Source organism: Somniosus microcephalus, unplaced genomic scaffold (assembly GCF_052327205.1).
Source record: "Somniosus microcephalus isolate GS21.2 unplaced genomic scaffold, FLI_Smic_1.0 unresolved_chr3, whole genome shotgun sequence".
Lineage (NCBI taxonomy): Eukaryota > Metazoa > Chordata > Chondrichthyes > Squaliformes > Somniosidae > Somniosus > Somniosus microcephalus.
The window spans coordinates 35,765,394-35,782,006 of NW_028225181.1; the positions used below are offsets into that span (position 1 = coordinate 35,765,394).

General features: G+C 45.2%; 1 protein-coding gene across 1 annotated transcript; it reads right to left on the bottom strand.

Moving 5' to 3' along the window:
- Window positions 1-9,508: 9,508 nt before the first annotated feature.
- On the bottom strand, window positions 9,509-10,401 carry LOC147091366 (putative G protein-coupled receptor 139). Its single transcript, XM_085976580.1, has one exon. It carries the CDS (start codon window positions 10,337-10,339, stop codon window positions 9,509-9,511), a length of 831 nt encoding a protein of 276 aa, XP_085832706.1. The 5' UTR covers window positions 10,340-10,401.
- Between the last annotated feature and the right edge of the window lie 6,212 nt (window positions 10,402-16,613).

The following is a 16,613-nucleotide window of genomic DNA, read 5'->3' on the forward strand; positions in this document are numbered from 1 at the left end:
GGACCATATTTGCCAGGAATGGGCTGCCAGAACAGATCTGTTCTGATAATGGACCGCAATTTGTGTCAGAAGAATTCAGGACGTTCTTAAAAAACAATGGGGTTAAGCACTACACGTCCGCCCCATACCATCCCACCACCAATAGATTGGCTGAAAGGTTTGTCCAGACCTTCAAGAAGGCCATAAAGGCCATGGGTAATGAAGAAATAAAACTTCAGCACAAGGTGGATAACTTCTTGTTCGCATGCAGGAATGCAACACATAAGGTTACAAACCAAACTCCCGCCATGATGTTCTTCAATAGAAGCCTAAGATGCCGGCTGGATTTGATCAAGCCCAACATCAGAAGGGACGTGGAGAACCGGCAATTTCAAGGCATGAATGAAACGCCAACTAGAACCTTCCAGATAGGTCAACAAGTTTTGGACCGGGACTACCGTACCGAGAAATGGCAGCCTGGAACTATCTGCACACGACTAGGACCGCTGATGTATACCGTGGACATCGGAGAAAGCATAATAAGGCGCCATGTTGACCAAATCATCGAGTCATCTGAAAAGGGACAACCTACACCACAACTCTATACACCTAATGATGAAGGAGAGATACCCATATCTACCTCCGATCCGGTGATACTGGAACCCGATGAACCCGACACTGGCATTCAAGCCGAATCAGCCTTGACAAAAGAACCTACTACACCACCAGAAACTAGTACACCACCGAGCCATTATCTGGACCAAGTCAGGAAGCCTCCAGAGAGACTGACTTAAAATTAATTAACTGCAGCAATGTATAGATTATTTTTCTTGTAACATGTAATTAATAATTACTTAAAATATTATGTACTCATTAGCTAAAAGGGGAGGAATTGTAGTGTATGTGCCTTTAAGAGCCCCATGTTTACTGTAATGCTGGTAATGGCCACTCGGGCTATATAAGCCTGAGTATTGTGTTGAATCCGTTAGTTCCCCTCCAGACTTTGTTTAGTAAACACCGATCAAACCAACTCCTGTCTTCAGTGTCTCTATCAACACACAGACACAACAGAAGGAGTTAGAGATGTAATGCCAAGGTTCTTCTGGTGGCTCCCAGCGAGTTGGCATCTGCAGACACCTGCATCCATGCAGCATTAGTCTCAGTGGGAGGCCTCTTCCTCCCTGACCTAGGGAAGAGGAACTCCCTGTGGGCCCTAACCCCATCCAATAATGCCTGCAGTGAAGCCTCGTCGAAATTGGAGGCAGCTCTGTGTCTGGCACTGGCCACAGCTGCAGAAGGCTCCTCTGCCATCCTGTATGGTTCGTTTGGTAGCCTTCAGAGGATGCAATGATTGCTATGGACCTTGAAATCACCACGAATGATGACATCATATTGTGGGGATTTCTGACTCAAATTGGACAATTTGCAAGGCTTCCCACATGCTGGGAATTAATTGGCCAGTAGAGGGAAAATTGCGTGGAGCTGGCTGACACTTTTTTACGTGTATCAGAAACCCCACATTTGGAGAAACCTGACCATTTCCCACACAAGCCAAAAATCGGGGCCAAAGACTTCCAGTTGGCAGGGCCTCGGGGGTGAGGGGGAAAATGGTGGCCCAGGAGCTCTAGATCAGGTGGAGTGCCAGCTCAGCAGCAAACTCGCCGAGGCCCAGCATGTGAGGAAGTTTATAAAAAATCCAAAACGGAATAGATCAACATGAAGGACTGTGTGGAAATAACTTTAATCTGTATCAAAATCGCGATGTGCCTGCCCTGTGACTGTTTGATGAAGCGGTGTAGCGGGATCTCTATTTTGATCTAACCGGTGCTGTAGGTACCCTGGGAGCTTTATCTCTTGCAATGCAGAGGGAAATAAACTCTGTATGTAAGCCATGTTGTATCTGACCTGGCAGGGTTTGATGGAACAGTGCAAAGGGAACTTTAATCTGTAATAATCCCGTGCTGTACTGACCCAGTGAATATTTGATAGGACAGTGCTGAGACAGCTTTAATCTGTATTTAACCCGTGCTTTACCTGTCCTGGAAGTGCTGGACGGGAGAGTGTAGAGGGAGCTTTGGTGTTGGAGCAACGTCTTCTGTGAAAGCTGCAATGAGATTTGAAAGATTTTAAAGTTGTTTATGGAACTATTCACGAAAAATGATTGTTAAAAATAATTTCCCCCCCTAAGTATCTAATATGATTTTGGAAGAAACTGAAGCAAAAGTCAATTTCCCCCTCACCTAAACAAGTTTCAACCACATCTTGAAGTCCAAACACTTTTACAGAGGCTCTAAAATGCTAAAAAAAAATGAAATTTCTCAATATTTGCTTTTGAGTGATCAAGTGAAGTGAGAAGCTTTACACAAACATGCAACCATGGTGTTGAGGAGGGGAAGGTACGGGAGGATTTGTAGGAGATATATATTAATTTTAAATGAATTTTAAAAAATATATACCATTAAGACTTTGAGAAAGATAACCAAAAGAGGGGAAAATTTAATCCATTTTATTTTGTCTGTCGTTCTCTTCCTTTTCTTCTTCTTTGGCAGTCCCTTGAAACCGAGGATGACTTGCTTCCACATTAAAAATGAGTTCGCAGGTGACTGCTGTGTCCAATGCAGGACCTACAGTCTCTGTCACAGGTGGGGCAGATGGTGGTTGAAGTGGCCGGTCGGTGGGGTGCTTGGGTTGATATGTGCTCCTTGTGCTGTCTGCGCTTGGCTTCTGCTTTCTCCTGGCAAAGAGAGTTGAGGTGTTCGGTGCCTTCCCAGATCTTTCAACTCCACTTTGTGTGGTCTTGGGCCAGGGATTCCCAGTTGTTGGTGGGGAAGTTACACTTTTTCAAGGAGGCTTTGAGGGTGTCCTTGAAGCATTTCATCTGCCCACCTGGCTCTCATGCCGTGCCGGAGCCCCGAGCACAGGAATACTGTAAATATAGATTTTCTCTTAAATATTAGTGGAGTGTTAGTAGAAACAAGAGTTATGTAATGCTGTATAGGAATTGCAGCAAGATACTTTGAAGAAAGCACTCTTTGTTTATTGAGAAAGACACAGAAAATACTTTGATTAAAATGATAATGTACAATTCAATTTGATCTGAATGTTTGAAATAGGACCTGCGAGAGGAGAGGGGGGAGAGGCTGATTTAAACCAAGCTCTGCGAGCGGGAGAGGCAGACCTGCGAGAGGAAAGGTTGGAGAGGCTGATTTAAAACGAGCTCCGAGAGCAGGACAGGCGGACCTGCGAGAGGAGAGGGGGGGGAGGCTGATTTGAACCGAGCTCCGAGAGCGGGAGAGGCGGTCCTGCGAGAGGAGAGGCGGGAGAGGCTGAGTTAAACCGAGTTCAGAGAGCGGGAGAGGTGGATTTGTGAGTGGCACAGAGTCAAGGAGAGGAGGATAAAAAGAGCGCAGAGAGGATGCCTGAGACCAGAGCTGAGCGGCGGACCTGGGAGAGGCACAGAGTCAGTGAGAGGGGAGAGAGAAGTAAAAATTAATCGAAGTGTGACATCACCAGAAAGCAGGTAAGTGATTGGTTGGTGAGTATTTCTCCCTTTCTCACTTTTTTCCAAACTTAAATTTTGTGGTTTATAGTTTCTAATATCACTGTTGTGTAGCAGGGACTGCTGGTAAACACGTGCCCTTGAGTATATCATTTAATTATAGAGTAATTAGTGGGCAATTTTTGAATTAATTTAATTCGAAATAATTAAAGGGTAATTCATGGCAGTACAGCTCGGCGCCGTAGTATGCTCCTCCTGCACTATGTGGGAAATCAGGGACACTTCCTGTGTCCCTGACCCCCATGAGTGTGTAAAGTGTTTACAGCTGCAGCCACTGGCAGACCGCATTGCGGCGCTGGTGCTGTGAATGGATACATACTGGAGCAGTCGCGATGCTGAGGACATCTTGGAAAGCACGTTTAATGATTTGGTCACACTGCAGGTAAAGGCTGCACAGGCAGGAAGTGAATGGGTGATTGCCAGGCAGAGTAGTAGGTGCAGGTATGTAGTGGAGGGCTCCACTGTGACCATCCCCTTCTCAAATAGATATACCACTTTGGATATTGTTGGGGAGGATGGCTTATCCGGGGAAGGCAGCAGCAGCCAACTTCCTGGCACCATGGGATGTTCTGCTGCACAGGGCGGGAGGAAAAAGAGGGGTAGAGCTATAGTAATAGGGGATTCTATTGTAAGGGGAATAGATAGGCTTTTCTGCAGCCGCAAATGAGACTCCAGCATGGTATGTTGCCTCCCTGATGAAAGGGTCATGGATGTCTCATAGCAGCTGCTGAGCATTTTGGAAGGGGAGGGTGAACTGCCCATTGTCGTGGTGCATATAGGTACCAACGATATAGGTAAAAAAACGTGATGAGTTACTAAAAGCTGAATATAGGGAGTAGGTAGGTAAATTAAAAAATAGCACCTCAAAGGTAGTAATCTCAGGATTGCTACCAGTGCCACGTGCTAGTCATAGTAGAAATAGAAGGATATTTCAGATGAATACGTGGCTAGAAGACTGGTGCAAGGGGGAGGGATTCAAATTCCTGGGACATTGGAACCGGTTCTGGGGGTGGTGTGACCAGCACAAACTGGACGGTTTGCACCTGGGCAGGACCGGGACCGACATCCTCAGGGGAGTGTTTGACAGTGCTCTGGGGAGGGATTATACAAAAATTGAAGGGGGTTGGGAACCTGAGCAGGGAGACAGAGGAAAGTGAAACAAGAATAGAAGCAAAAGACCGGAAGGAGAAAAGCAAAGGTGGCAGTCAGAGAAACCAAGGGTTTAAATTCAACATGGCCACAGCAAATAATAATAATAAAGGTTCTAAGAGCGTTAAAAAAACAAGCCTGAAGGCTTTGTGTCTTAATGCGAGGAGCATTCGTAATAAGGTGGATTAATTAGCCACGCAAATAGAGGTAAATGGATATGATATGATTGGGATTACGGAAACATGGCTCCGGGGTTACCAAGGCAGGGACTCAACATCCAGGGGTATTCAACATTCAGGAAAGACAGTCAAAAAGGAAAAGGTGGTGGGGTAGTATTGCTGGATAAAGAGGAGATTAACACAAAAGTGAGGAAGGATATTAGCTCTTATGATGTGGATTCTGTATGGGTAGAGCTGAGAAACACCAAGGGGCACAAAACTTTAGTGGCAGTTGTATACAGAACTCCAATCAATAATTTGAAGGTTGGGGATGGCATTAAATGGGAAATTAGAGATGCGTGCAATAAGGGCACAGCAGTTATCATGTGTGAATTTGATCTACATATAGATTGGGTTAACCAAAATAGTATCAATATTGTGGAGGAGGAATTGCTGGAGTGTATACGGGATGGTTTCCTGGACCAATATGTCGAGGAACCAACTAGAGGCCAGGACATGTTAAACTGGGTATTATGTAATGAGAAAGGATTAATTAGCACTCTTGTAGAGCGAGGCCTCTTGGGGTGGAGCGATCATAATATGATAGAATTCTTCATTAAGATGGAGAGTGACATAGTTGACTCAGAGACTAGGGTCCTCAATTTAAATAAAGGAAACTATGATGGTATGAGGCGCGAGTTTGATAGGATTGATTGGGAAATGTTACTCAAAGGGTTGACAGTGGATAGGCAATGGCAAACATTCAAAGATCACATGAATGAATAACATAATTTGTTCATCACTGTTTGGTATAAAAATAAAACAAAAAGATGACTCAACCGTGGCTAACAAGGGAAATTAGGAATAGCATAACATCCAAGTAGAGGACATATAAATTGCCAGAAAAAGCAGTAAACCTGAGGATTGGGAGCAGTTTAGGATTCAGCAAAGGAGGACAAAGGGATTAAGTAAGAGGGGGAAAATAGAGTATGTGAGTAAGCTTGCCGGGAACATAAAAACTGACTGTAAAAGCTTTTATAGATGTGTGAAGAGAAAAAGATTGGTGAAGTGAAGCGTAGGTCCATTGCAGTCAGAAACAGGGGAATTTATAATGGGGAACAAAGAAATGGCTGACCAATTAAATACATACATTGGTTCTGTCTTCACAAAGGAAGACACAAATAACCTCCCAGAGATGTCGGGGAATATAGGGTCTAATGAGAGGGAGGAACTGCAGGAAATCAGTATTTGTAGGGAAATGGTGTTAGGGAAATTGACTGGATTGAAGGCTGATAAATCCCCAGGGCCTGATAATCTACATCCTAGGGTAAATAAGGAAGTGGCCCTAGAAATAGTAGATGCATTGCTGGTCATCTTACGAAATTCTACAGATTCTGGAACAGTTCCCATGGATTGGAGTGTAGCTAATTTTACCACACTGTTCAAAAAAGAAGGTAGAGAGAAAATGGGGAATTATAGACCGGTAAGCCTGACATCGGTAGAGTCCATTATAAATTACTAGCTGGGGGAGCCCGGCTTTGCCAGGGCTGTTTTGGGCCGGGCGGTTTAAATCGAGTGCGAGGCTTTGGGGCCTCTCTGTGTCCCTCTGTGAATCTGCTGCCGGGCAACATTTTAAATCGAGTCCCAGGCTTTTGGGCCCTGTCTGTGTCCCTCTCTCAATCTGCTGCCGGGCAACATTTCTACCTTTTAATAGCTTGAAAGATGAAAGTGAATGTACTTATAAAACTTTTTTGGTAAATCTCATGTTATTTTTATAAGAGATACTAACTTTTTCAAAGCTGGATAAGCAGAGCAGTTTGAGCTGGAAGCAGTGAAACAATGGCTGCCACATCCCCGAGATGAAAATGATTAGTCCCGCCCACACACACACACACCGATTGGCCAACCATCAGGGGACTGAACTGTAGGATTGGTCAATCGTGACGGCACAGGATTGGTCGAACCTTGACATCAGTCAATCAATGCTAAGTAGCAGATAATGAGTTTAATTTTGAATGTTTTTTGCATAAGGCGCAAACAATTTTCGTCTGACCGAAAAGTAAATACGCTTACTACTGTCCCGGGACCGTAAGCTTTCTTTGGCGGTAACGCGCGTGTAGGTACGCTCTATAACTTTCGAGCGCATAGCCAGACAGACGCACACCCGAGGACAGAAGAACAGACAGACAGACAGGTCGACTCGTTTATATATATTGATGTAAAAGCAGAGCACTGGGAAAACAGTGACAGGATCGGACAAAGTCAACATGCATTTAAAACAGGTAATTCGTGCTTGACTACTCTACTGGAAAATTTTCAGGATGTAACTTGTAGAATAGATAAGGGAGAACCAGTGGATGTGGTGTATTTGGAATTTCAGAAGGCTTTCGATAAGGACGCGCATAAGTGATTAGTGTGTAAAGTTAAGGGACACGGGATTGGGGGCAAGGTACTTACTTGGATAGAGAACTGGTTGGCAGGCAGGAAGCAAAGTGTTGGAATGGCAGCAAGTGACTAGTGGGGTACCGCAGGGATCGGTCCTAGGACCCCAGCTATTCACAATCTATATTAATGATCTAGACGAGAGAACTAGATGTAATATCTCCAAGTTTGCAGATGACACAAAGTTGTGTGGGCATGTATGCAGGGAACAGGATGCCGAGAAACTCTAGTATGATTTGAACAGTTTGTGTGATTGGGCTGATGCATGGCAGATGCAGTACAATGTGGATAAATGCGAGGTTATCCACTTTGGTGGCAAAAAAAGGAAGGCAGCTTATTATCTGAACGGCAATACATTGGGAGAAGGGGATGTGCTATGAGACCTGGGTGTCCTTGTGCAGCAGTCATTGAAGGTAAGCATGCAGGTGCAGCAGGTCGTTAAGAAGGCAAATGGTATGTTGGCCTTCGTAGCGAGAGGGTTTGAGTACAGGAACAAGGATGTTTTGCTGTAGTTGTACAGGGCCTTGGTGAGACCACACCTTGAGTATTGTGTGCAGTTTTGGTCGACTTATCTGAGGAATGATGTGCTTGCCATGGAGGCCGTGCAGCGAAGATTCAGCAGACTGATACCTGGGATGGCAGGAATGATGTATGAGGAGAGTTTGGGTCGATTGAGCTTATACCCGCTGGAGTTTAGAAGAATGAGGGGGGTTCTCATTGAAATTTATAAAATTCTAACAGGACTAGAGAGACTAGATGCAGGAAGGACATATTCGATGGTGGAGGAGTCCAGAACCAGGGGTCACAGTCTAAAGATAAGGAGGAAGCCATTTAGGGCAGAGATGAGGAGGAATTTCTTCACCCAGAGAGTGGTGAACCTGTGGAATTCTCTACCACAGAAGGCAGTTGAAGCCAATTCATTAAATATATTCAAGAAGGTGTTAGATATATTTCTTAAGGCTAAAGGGGTCAAGGGATATGGGGAGAAGGCAGGGACAGGGTACTGAGTTTGGATGGTCAGCCATAATCTCATTGAATGGCGGAGCAGGCTCGTGGGGCCGAATTGCCTGCTCCTGCTCCATTCTCCTATGTTTCTATGGCCCCAGAGCCGCCAGCTTTGTGCTGGGCCTCAGAGCCACCATTTTTGTGCCAGGCCCCGGAGCCGTCAGCTTTGTGCGAGGCCCCACATCCTCCATCATTGTGCGGGGCCCCAGAGCCGCCATTTTTGAGTGGGGCTCTGTAGCTGCAATCTTTATGCGTGGAACCAGAGCCGCCATATTTGTGCCGGGTCCCAGAGCTGCTATCATTTTGCCATGCCCCCAGAGCCGCCATTTTGTGCGGGGCGCCAGGGCCACCATTTTTGTGCGGGGTGCCAGAGCCGCCATCTTTGTGCGGGCCCCCAGAGCCGCCATCATTGTACGGGTCCCCAGTGCTGCCATCTTGGTGCTGGGTGTGGGTGCCTCCATTATTCTGCGGGTAGCCCTTGCCGCCATCTTTGTGCTGGGCCCCAGACCCGCCATCACTCTGCGGGGCGCGGGGTTGCCGCTAAATTTGTTAGGAGCCCCAGTGCCGCCATCTTTGTGCCGGGCCCCCAGAGCTGCCATTTTTGTGCCGGGCTCCATAGCCGTCATCTTTTTGCGGTGCACTGGAGTCACCATTTTTGGGCAGGGCCCAAGAGCTACCATCTTTGTGTGAGGCTCCGTAGCTGCTATCTTTGGGTATGGCTGCGTAGCCGCCAATTTTATGCATGGCCCCATACCCGCCATTTTTATGTGGGGCTCCGTAGCCGCCATCTTTATGTGTGGACTCAGAGCTGCCCTCTTGATACCGGGCCCCAGAGCTGTTTCGATTTTGTGCTGGTCCCCAGAGACGCCATCTATTTGCTGGACGCTAGAGACACCATCATCTAGCGGAGCCTCAGACCCGCCATCTTTGTGGCATGCCTCCAGAGCCTCCATCTTTGTGTGGTGCCCCAGAGCCGCCATCTTTGTGCCGGTACCCAGAGCCGCCATCTTTGCGTGGGGCACGAGTGCTGCCATTTTTGTGCGAGGCCCTGGAGCCACCATCTTTGTGCCGGGCCCCAGAGCCAACATCCTTGTGCTGTCAAAGGAGCCACCATTTTCTTGCTGTGGTCCAGAGCTGCCATCTTTGTGTGAGGCCCCAGAAGCGCCAACATATCAGACGCAGTGAGCTCTCAACTCTCAGGCTGCAAATTCTCCGTTTATTCACAACCTTTAATGAATTTTACAATTAGAGTAAAGGGATATTTCCCCACATTCTTCAACTGTTCTCTGAATTTAGTCTGGGTCACGGCGTAAGTCCCAGTGTTTGTGCAGCAACTCAGCAGCTGCAGCATGAATCCCAGTTCCCGTACATAATCAGGTATAAATACAGACTGATACCCCAACCACCACATCCGGCTCCATATAGAATACACCATAAACACTGCCCATAACAGGATGAAATTGCTGGAGATAACAAGCAGTAAAATGATGGATTTCCTGCGGCTCTCCATCTCTGGGTCTCTGGGACTCTCCCCACTGCTGGGACCCCGGAGTCTCCTGCGGGCTCTGCTGGACACTAAAATGTGTCTGACAGTGACAGCATTGAGCAGGAGAATCACAACAAATGGGACACATGGGGTGAGAATATAATGAAGGAACTCGATTGTTCCCCAGACCAAAGAAAACATAACATCGTCTGTGACAATACAAAACCAGGGGATGTTCAGAAGCCAATACCGATCTGTGAACATAAAATACCAGGTGATGTTCTTTAAACCGCTCAGCAGAGTCACTGTTTCCAGAACCACAGCCGCCGTTTTCTCGGTGCAATATGTAGTTTTCAGCTTCTGGCAACAAATGGCCACAAATCGATCAAAGGTGAAAGTGACGGTGAACCAGACAGAGCAGTCTGTGGCTGTGAACAGCAGGACCGCGTGGATATTACACACGGGGATCGACCCGACGATAATAAACTGTTCCCAATAAACAATCGGAATGTGCCTCAATATCAGGTCAAGGATAACGACCAGTAGATCTGCCGCTGCCATGGCCACCAGGTAGCGATTGACACATTTGGAGAGACCGCACTTTCCCTGAGACAGGATCACAATCGTCAATAAGTTCACTGTGAGGAAGGGAAATAAACAGAGAAATTATACATCAGGCTGGGTTCAAACGCAGCAGTTTGATGGAATTCGGGTGAAATCTGCAACTCATTACCGACATTCAATGATAAAATCTAATCCTTTTACCTGTGGAGCAGAATACAAGGTTTCTTGTAAGAGTAATCGGGAATACATTGTCAAATCAATAACTGAAATGGGAATAAATACAATATGAGTGTAACAGCTGATTGATCAAGGAGCTATTAAATGATTGATCTATATTTTGCCCAGCAGACAAAAGCACCGCCCGAGGTATCCTGGACACAAAAGATCAGAACCTCTCAGGAAGCCTTCGTGTCCCGCGATCAGTCAGTTTTTGGAGCGGAGCAATTCACTTCTCTGCCCCTGTGTTAGGGAGAGGGAAATCCCGCTTGGATTCCTGCTCCTGGTTAGAAAATCCATTATATTTAGAACTGAAATTAAATGCAACAGCAAAATACAGAAATTGCAATCTTGGCAAGCAATAATTGCAGGCAATTGCATGTAAAACTTACGGCTGTAACATAGTCATGGAGTTATACAGCACAGAAAGCGGCCCTTCGGCCCATCGTGTGCACGCCGGCAATCAAGCCGAGTCTATCCTAATCCCTTTTCCCAGCACTTGGTCCGTAGCCTTGTATGCTATGGCGTTTCAAGTGCTCATCTCAATGCCTCTTGAATGTTGTCAGATTTCCTGCCTCTACCATCCTTTCAGGCAGTGAGTTCCAGATTCCAACCACCCTCAGGGTGAAAGGTTTTTCCTCAAATCCCCTCTAAATCTCCTTCCCCGTATCTTGAAACTATGCCCCCTAATTACTGACCCCTCTACTAATGGGTGAGTTTCTTTCTACCTCCCCTATCTAAGCCCCTCAGAATTTTGTAAACCTCAATCATGTCCCCCCCAGCCTTCTTTGCTCTAATGAAAACAACCCCAGCCTGTCCAATCTCTTCTCATAGCTGAAGCGCTCCAGCCCAGGTAACATCCTGGTGAAACTCCTCTGCACCATCTTCAATTCAATCACATCGCTTCTATAGTGTGGCGACCAAAACTACACACAATATTCTAGCTGTGGCCTAAGTAGCGTTTTGTATAGCTCCATCATAACCTCCCTGCTCTTATATTATATGCCTCGGCTAATGAAGTCAAATGTCTCATATGCCTTTTTAACCACCTTATCTACATGTCCTGCTGCCTTCAGGGATCTATGTACATGCACACCAAGGTCCCTCTAATCTTCTGTCCTTCCTAGGGTCTTACCATTCACTGTGTATTCCCTTGCCTTGTTGATCCTCCCAAAATTCAACAACTCACACTGTTCAGGGTTATATTCCATTTGCCACTGTTCTGCCCATCCGACCATCCCGTCTATATCGTCCAGCAGTCTGAGGCTTCCATCCTTACTAATTACCACTCCACCAATTTTCGTGTCATCTGTGAACTTACTGATCAGACCACCTACATTCACATCTAAATCATTAATGTACAATACAAACAGCAAAGGACCCAGCACCGATCCCTGAGGTACACCACTGGACATAAGCTTCCAGTCACAAAAACAAACTTCGATCATCACACTCTGCCTCCTGCCAAAAAGCCAATGTTGGATCAAATGTGCCAAATTGCCCTGGTTGCCATGGGCTCTTACCTTTTTACCTGTCTCCCATGTGGGACTTTGTCAAAAGCCTTAATGTAGTCCATGTAGACTACATCAACTGCACTACACGCATCCCAAACCTAGTCACCCCTTCGAAAAATTCAATCAAATTAGTCAGTCATGATCTCCTCCTGACAATGCCTTGCTGACTATCCCTGATTGAGCCCTGCCTCTCCAAGTGGAGACTATTTCTGTCCCTCAGAATTTCCCTACCACTGCTTTTGGGCTCACTGGCCTGGAAATCCCTGCTTTATCCCTACTTAACTTCTTGAACAATGGTACTACATTATCTGTTCTCCAGTCCTCTGGCACTCCCCCCCACTGTGGCCAGAGAGGTTCTGAAAATGTGTGTCAGAGCCCCTGCAAACTCCTCCGTTGCCTCACACTGCAGCCTGGCATATATCCCGTTAGGGCCTGGGGATTTACCCACTTTTAATCCCGCTAATACCGCTATTACCTCCTCCCTCTCGATAATAATTTGTTCTGGTATATCACAATCCCTCTGCCTGATTTCTATGCCTACATCGTCCTTCTCCATATTGAACACAGATACAAAATATTCCTTTTAAACCTCACCTACATCTTCCGGCTCTACACACAGATTGCCACTTTGGTCCCTAATGGAGCCCACTATTTCCCTGGTTATCCACCTGCCCTTAATATAGATTAAAACACCTTGGGATTTTCCTTTATTTTGCCTGCCAGTGTTTTTTCATGTCCCCTCTTCACTCTCCTAATTCATTTTTTAAGTACCCCCCTGCACTTTCGATACTACTCTAGGGCTTCCAGTGTTTTTAGTCCTTTGTATCTGCCTTTTTCTACTCATCCAATCTTGTATATCCCTTGACATCCAGGGTTCCCTGGGTTTGTTGGTCCCACCCATTACCTTTACGGGAACATGTTGGCATGGTACGGTCTCTGTTTCCTTTCTGAAAAACTCCCAATGCTCTGATGTGGATTTTCCTACAAGTAGCTGATCCCAGTCCACTTTGGCCAGATCCTGCATTATGATATTAAAATCGGCCTTCCCCCAATTTAGAACCTTTATTTCTTTGTCCTTTTGCATGACTACCTTAAATCTCACCGAATTATGGTCACTGTAACTAATATGCAAGTGCTAAGATAATAAATACAAGTGCACTTTATTTATAAAGAAAACTGGGCATTCAGATGTGTTTAGAAAATTGAACTTTTACATATTGTTTGAAATACACAAATTGTAGCTCATTGACATGAAGATGTTCCAAATAACAGTAATAGGAATGGATTATGCATTACAATAGTGATAATTGACCAGGTAATGTCCCACTAAATGCATTTATCAGTAGCGAAATCAGACGACTCATCCCACAGTCAAAGTGCCACTGAATGCTTTCCTAATGTATCTGAACACAAATTGAAGTGGTTTATCCTTGACCATTTTGCCCTCCTATTTTCCAACTTGTGCAGAGAATATTAGACGAGGAGATATCAAACGATTTTCTTATCCTCAGTACTTCAGTTAGATTCAGCTGGGATTGTTTATCCTGAAGTACAGCAGGAGGCAATAGAGAATCACTCTGTGTCTTACTGAGAGATCATTATCACAGTGCTGATTGTGGGAGCTTGCTGTGCACAAATTGGCTGCCGCATTTCCCACACTACAACAGTGACTACACTTCCGAAAGCACTTCATTGGCTATAAAGCGTTTTGAGATGTCCGGTGGTAGTGAAAAGGCGCTATATAAATGCAAGTCTTTGTTTGTTAAAAGATAGAACCATAGAATGGTTACAACACAGAAGGAAGCCATTCGGCCCATCGAGCCCGTGCCGGCTCCCTGCAAGAGCACTTCAGCAAGTCCCTCTCCCACGCACTTTCCCCGTAGCTCTGCAATTCTTTTCCTTCAGTTACTTATCCAATTCCCTTTTGAAACCACGATTGAGTCTGCCTCCTCCACATTTTACGGCAGAGCATTTCAGATCCAAACTAGACGCTGCGTAAAAAAGTTTTTTCTTATATCACCTTTGGTTATTCTGCCAATCACATTAAACCTGTGTCCTCTGATTCGTGGCATCTCCACCAAAGGGAACGGTTTCTCTCTATCTACTAAGTCCAGACCCCTCATTATATTGAACACCTCTATCACATCTACTCTCAAACTTCTCTGCTCTAAGGATAACAATCCGAGATTCTCCAGTTTATCCACGTAACTATAGCCCCTAATCCCTGGAATGATTCTTGTAAATCCTTTCTGCACCCGCTCTAAGGCCTTCAAATCCTTCCTAAAGTGCAGTGCTCAGAATTGGGCACAATACTCCAGTTGAGGCCGAACCAGTGTTTTATAACAGTACATCATAACTTCCTTATTTCTGTAATCTATGCCTCTATTTATTAAGCCCAGAATCCCGTATGCTTTTTTAACTGCTTCCTCAACCTGCCCTCCCACGTTCAACAATTTTTGCTCATATACCCCCAGGTCTTTCTGTTCATGCACTCCTTTTAGAATTGTACCCTTTATTTTATATTGCCTCCCATCATTCTTTCTTCCAAAATGTTTCACTTCAACTTTTCTGAATTAAATTTCATTTGCCACCTGTCTGCCCATTCCACCAGGATGTCTATGTCCTCTTGAAGTCTATCACTATATGCCTCACTGTGCACTAACTTCCAATTTTTGTGTCATCTGCAAATTTCGTAATTCTGCCCTGTACACCCAAGTCAAAGTCATTAAAATATTTCAATAAAATCAGTGGTCCTAGTACTGACCACTGGTGAATACCACTGTGTACCTTCCTCCAGCCTGGAAAGCAAGCTTTCACAACTACCGACCATAGAGCACAAATACCAGAAACGCTGTTTACGGAGGTCACGGACCATCATTAAAGACCCTACCCACCCCAGCCACAGTCTGTTCGCCCTCCTGCCATCTGGGAGATGCTACAGATGCATTCGCACCCGAACGACCAGATTTTAGAACAGCTTCTTTCCCAGGGCTGTCATCCTACTGAACTCCACAAATAAACTCTAAAGCCTGCACATCTGCCAATGCACTTTATTATGTTTATGTTAATGTATTACAAGCCAAATGAATGTTGAATGTTTAAATGTCTTAATCTAAATGTACACTCTCGGGAGGCGCAAGCCTACATTTCGTTGTACTACACTTGTGCACTAACAATGACAATAAAGTTGATTTGATTATGATTATGATTATAATTATGATGATTACTCTGTTTCATGTCACTTCTCCAATTTCGTACCCATGCTGCCACTTTTCCTTTTATTCCATGGGCTTCAACTTTGCTGGCAAGTTAATAATGTGTCACTTTATCAAACGCCTTTAGGAAGTCCTTGCGCACCACATCAACCGCATTGATCTCAACAACCCTCTCTGTCACCTCATCAATGAACTCAATCAGGTTAGTTAAGCACGATTTGCCTTTGACAAACCCGTACTGCCTTTCCTTACTTAATCTAAACTTGTCCAAGTGACTGTTAATTTTGTCCCAGATTATCGTTTTTAAAAGCTTCCCAACCATCAAGGTTAAACTGACTGCTCTGTAATTGCTCGGTTTATCATTACACCCGTTTTTGAACAAGGGTGAAACATTTGCAATTCTCCAGTCCTCTGGCACCACACCGTATCTACGGAGGATTGGAAGAGTATGGCCAGTACCTCTGCAATTGCCACCCTTACTTCCCTCAGCATCCTAGGTTGCAGCCCATCAGCTCCTGGTGACTTATCTACTTTAAGTACAGCCAGCCTTTCTTTACCTCGTCTTTATCAATTTTTAGCCCATCCAGTATCTAAAGTACCACCAATTTCACTATGAATGTGGCAGCAGCTTCTTCCTTGGTAGGTCTCCTTTTTGGTCCTTAATTAGCCGCAACCCTCCTCTTAACACCCGTTTACTATATATATGCCTATAGATGGCTTTTAGATTCCATTTTATGTTAGCTGACAATCTATTCTAATACTCTCTCTTTGCCCATCTTATTTCCTTTTTCACTTCCTCCCTGAACTTTCAAGTACAACCAGGTTCTCACTTGTATTCTGAACTTGATACCTGTCACACGCCCACTTTTCCTGCTTCCTCTCACTCACTATTGCTTTTGTCACCCAGGGAGCTATGGCTTTGTTGGCGCTACCTAACCCCCTTGTGGAAATCTACCTCGATTGTACCCAAATAAACTCTTCTTTAACGGCAGCCCATTGTTCGATTAGAGTTTTGCTTGTCAATCTTTGATTCCAATTTACTCAAGTCAGCTCAGTCCTCAACTCACTGAATTTGGCATTCCTCCAAGCCTTCTTACTCTAGATTTTTACTCCTTGTCCTTTTCCATAGCTAATCTAAATATTATGATACTCTGATCACTGTTCCCTAAATATTCTCTTACTGACACTTGCTCCACTTGACCTACCTCATTCCACAGAACCAGATGCAGCAATGCCTCATTCCTCTTTCCTCCAGCTTCGAACAGTCCCTGTCCCGTGTCCCAAAAGCTGATCCACCTTGGCGACCTTAACCCCGGGGTTGGAAAG

Coding starts and splice junctions, on each gene's coding strand:
- LOC147091366 (XM_085976580.1), bottom strand. CDS start 10,339: ATGGCAGCGGCAGATCTACTGGTCGTTATCCTTGACCTGATATTGAGG.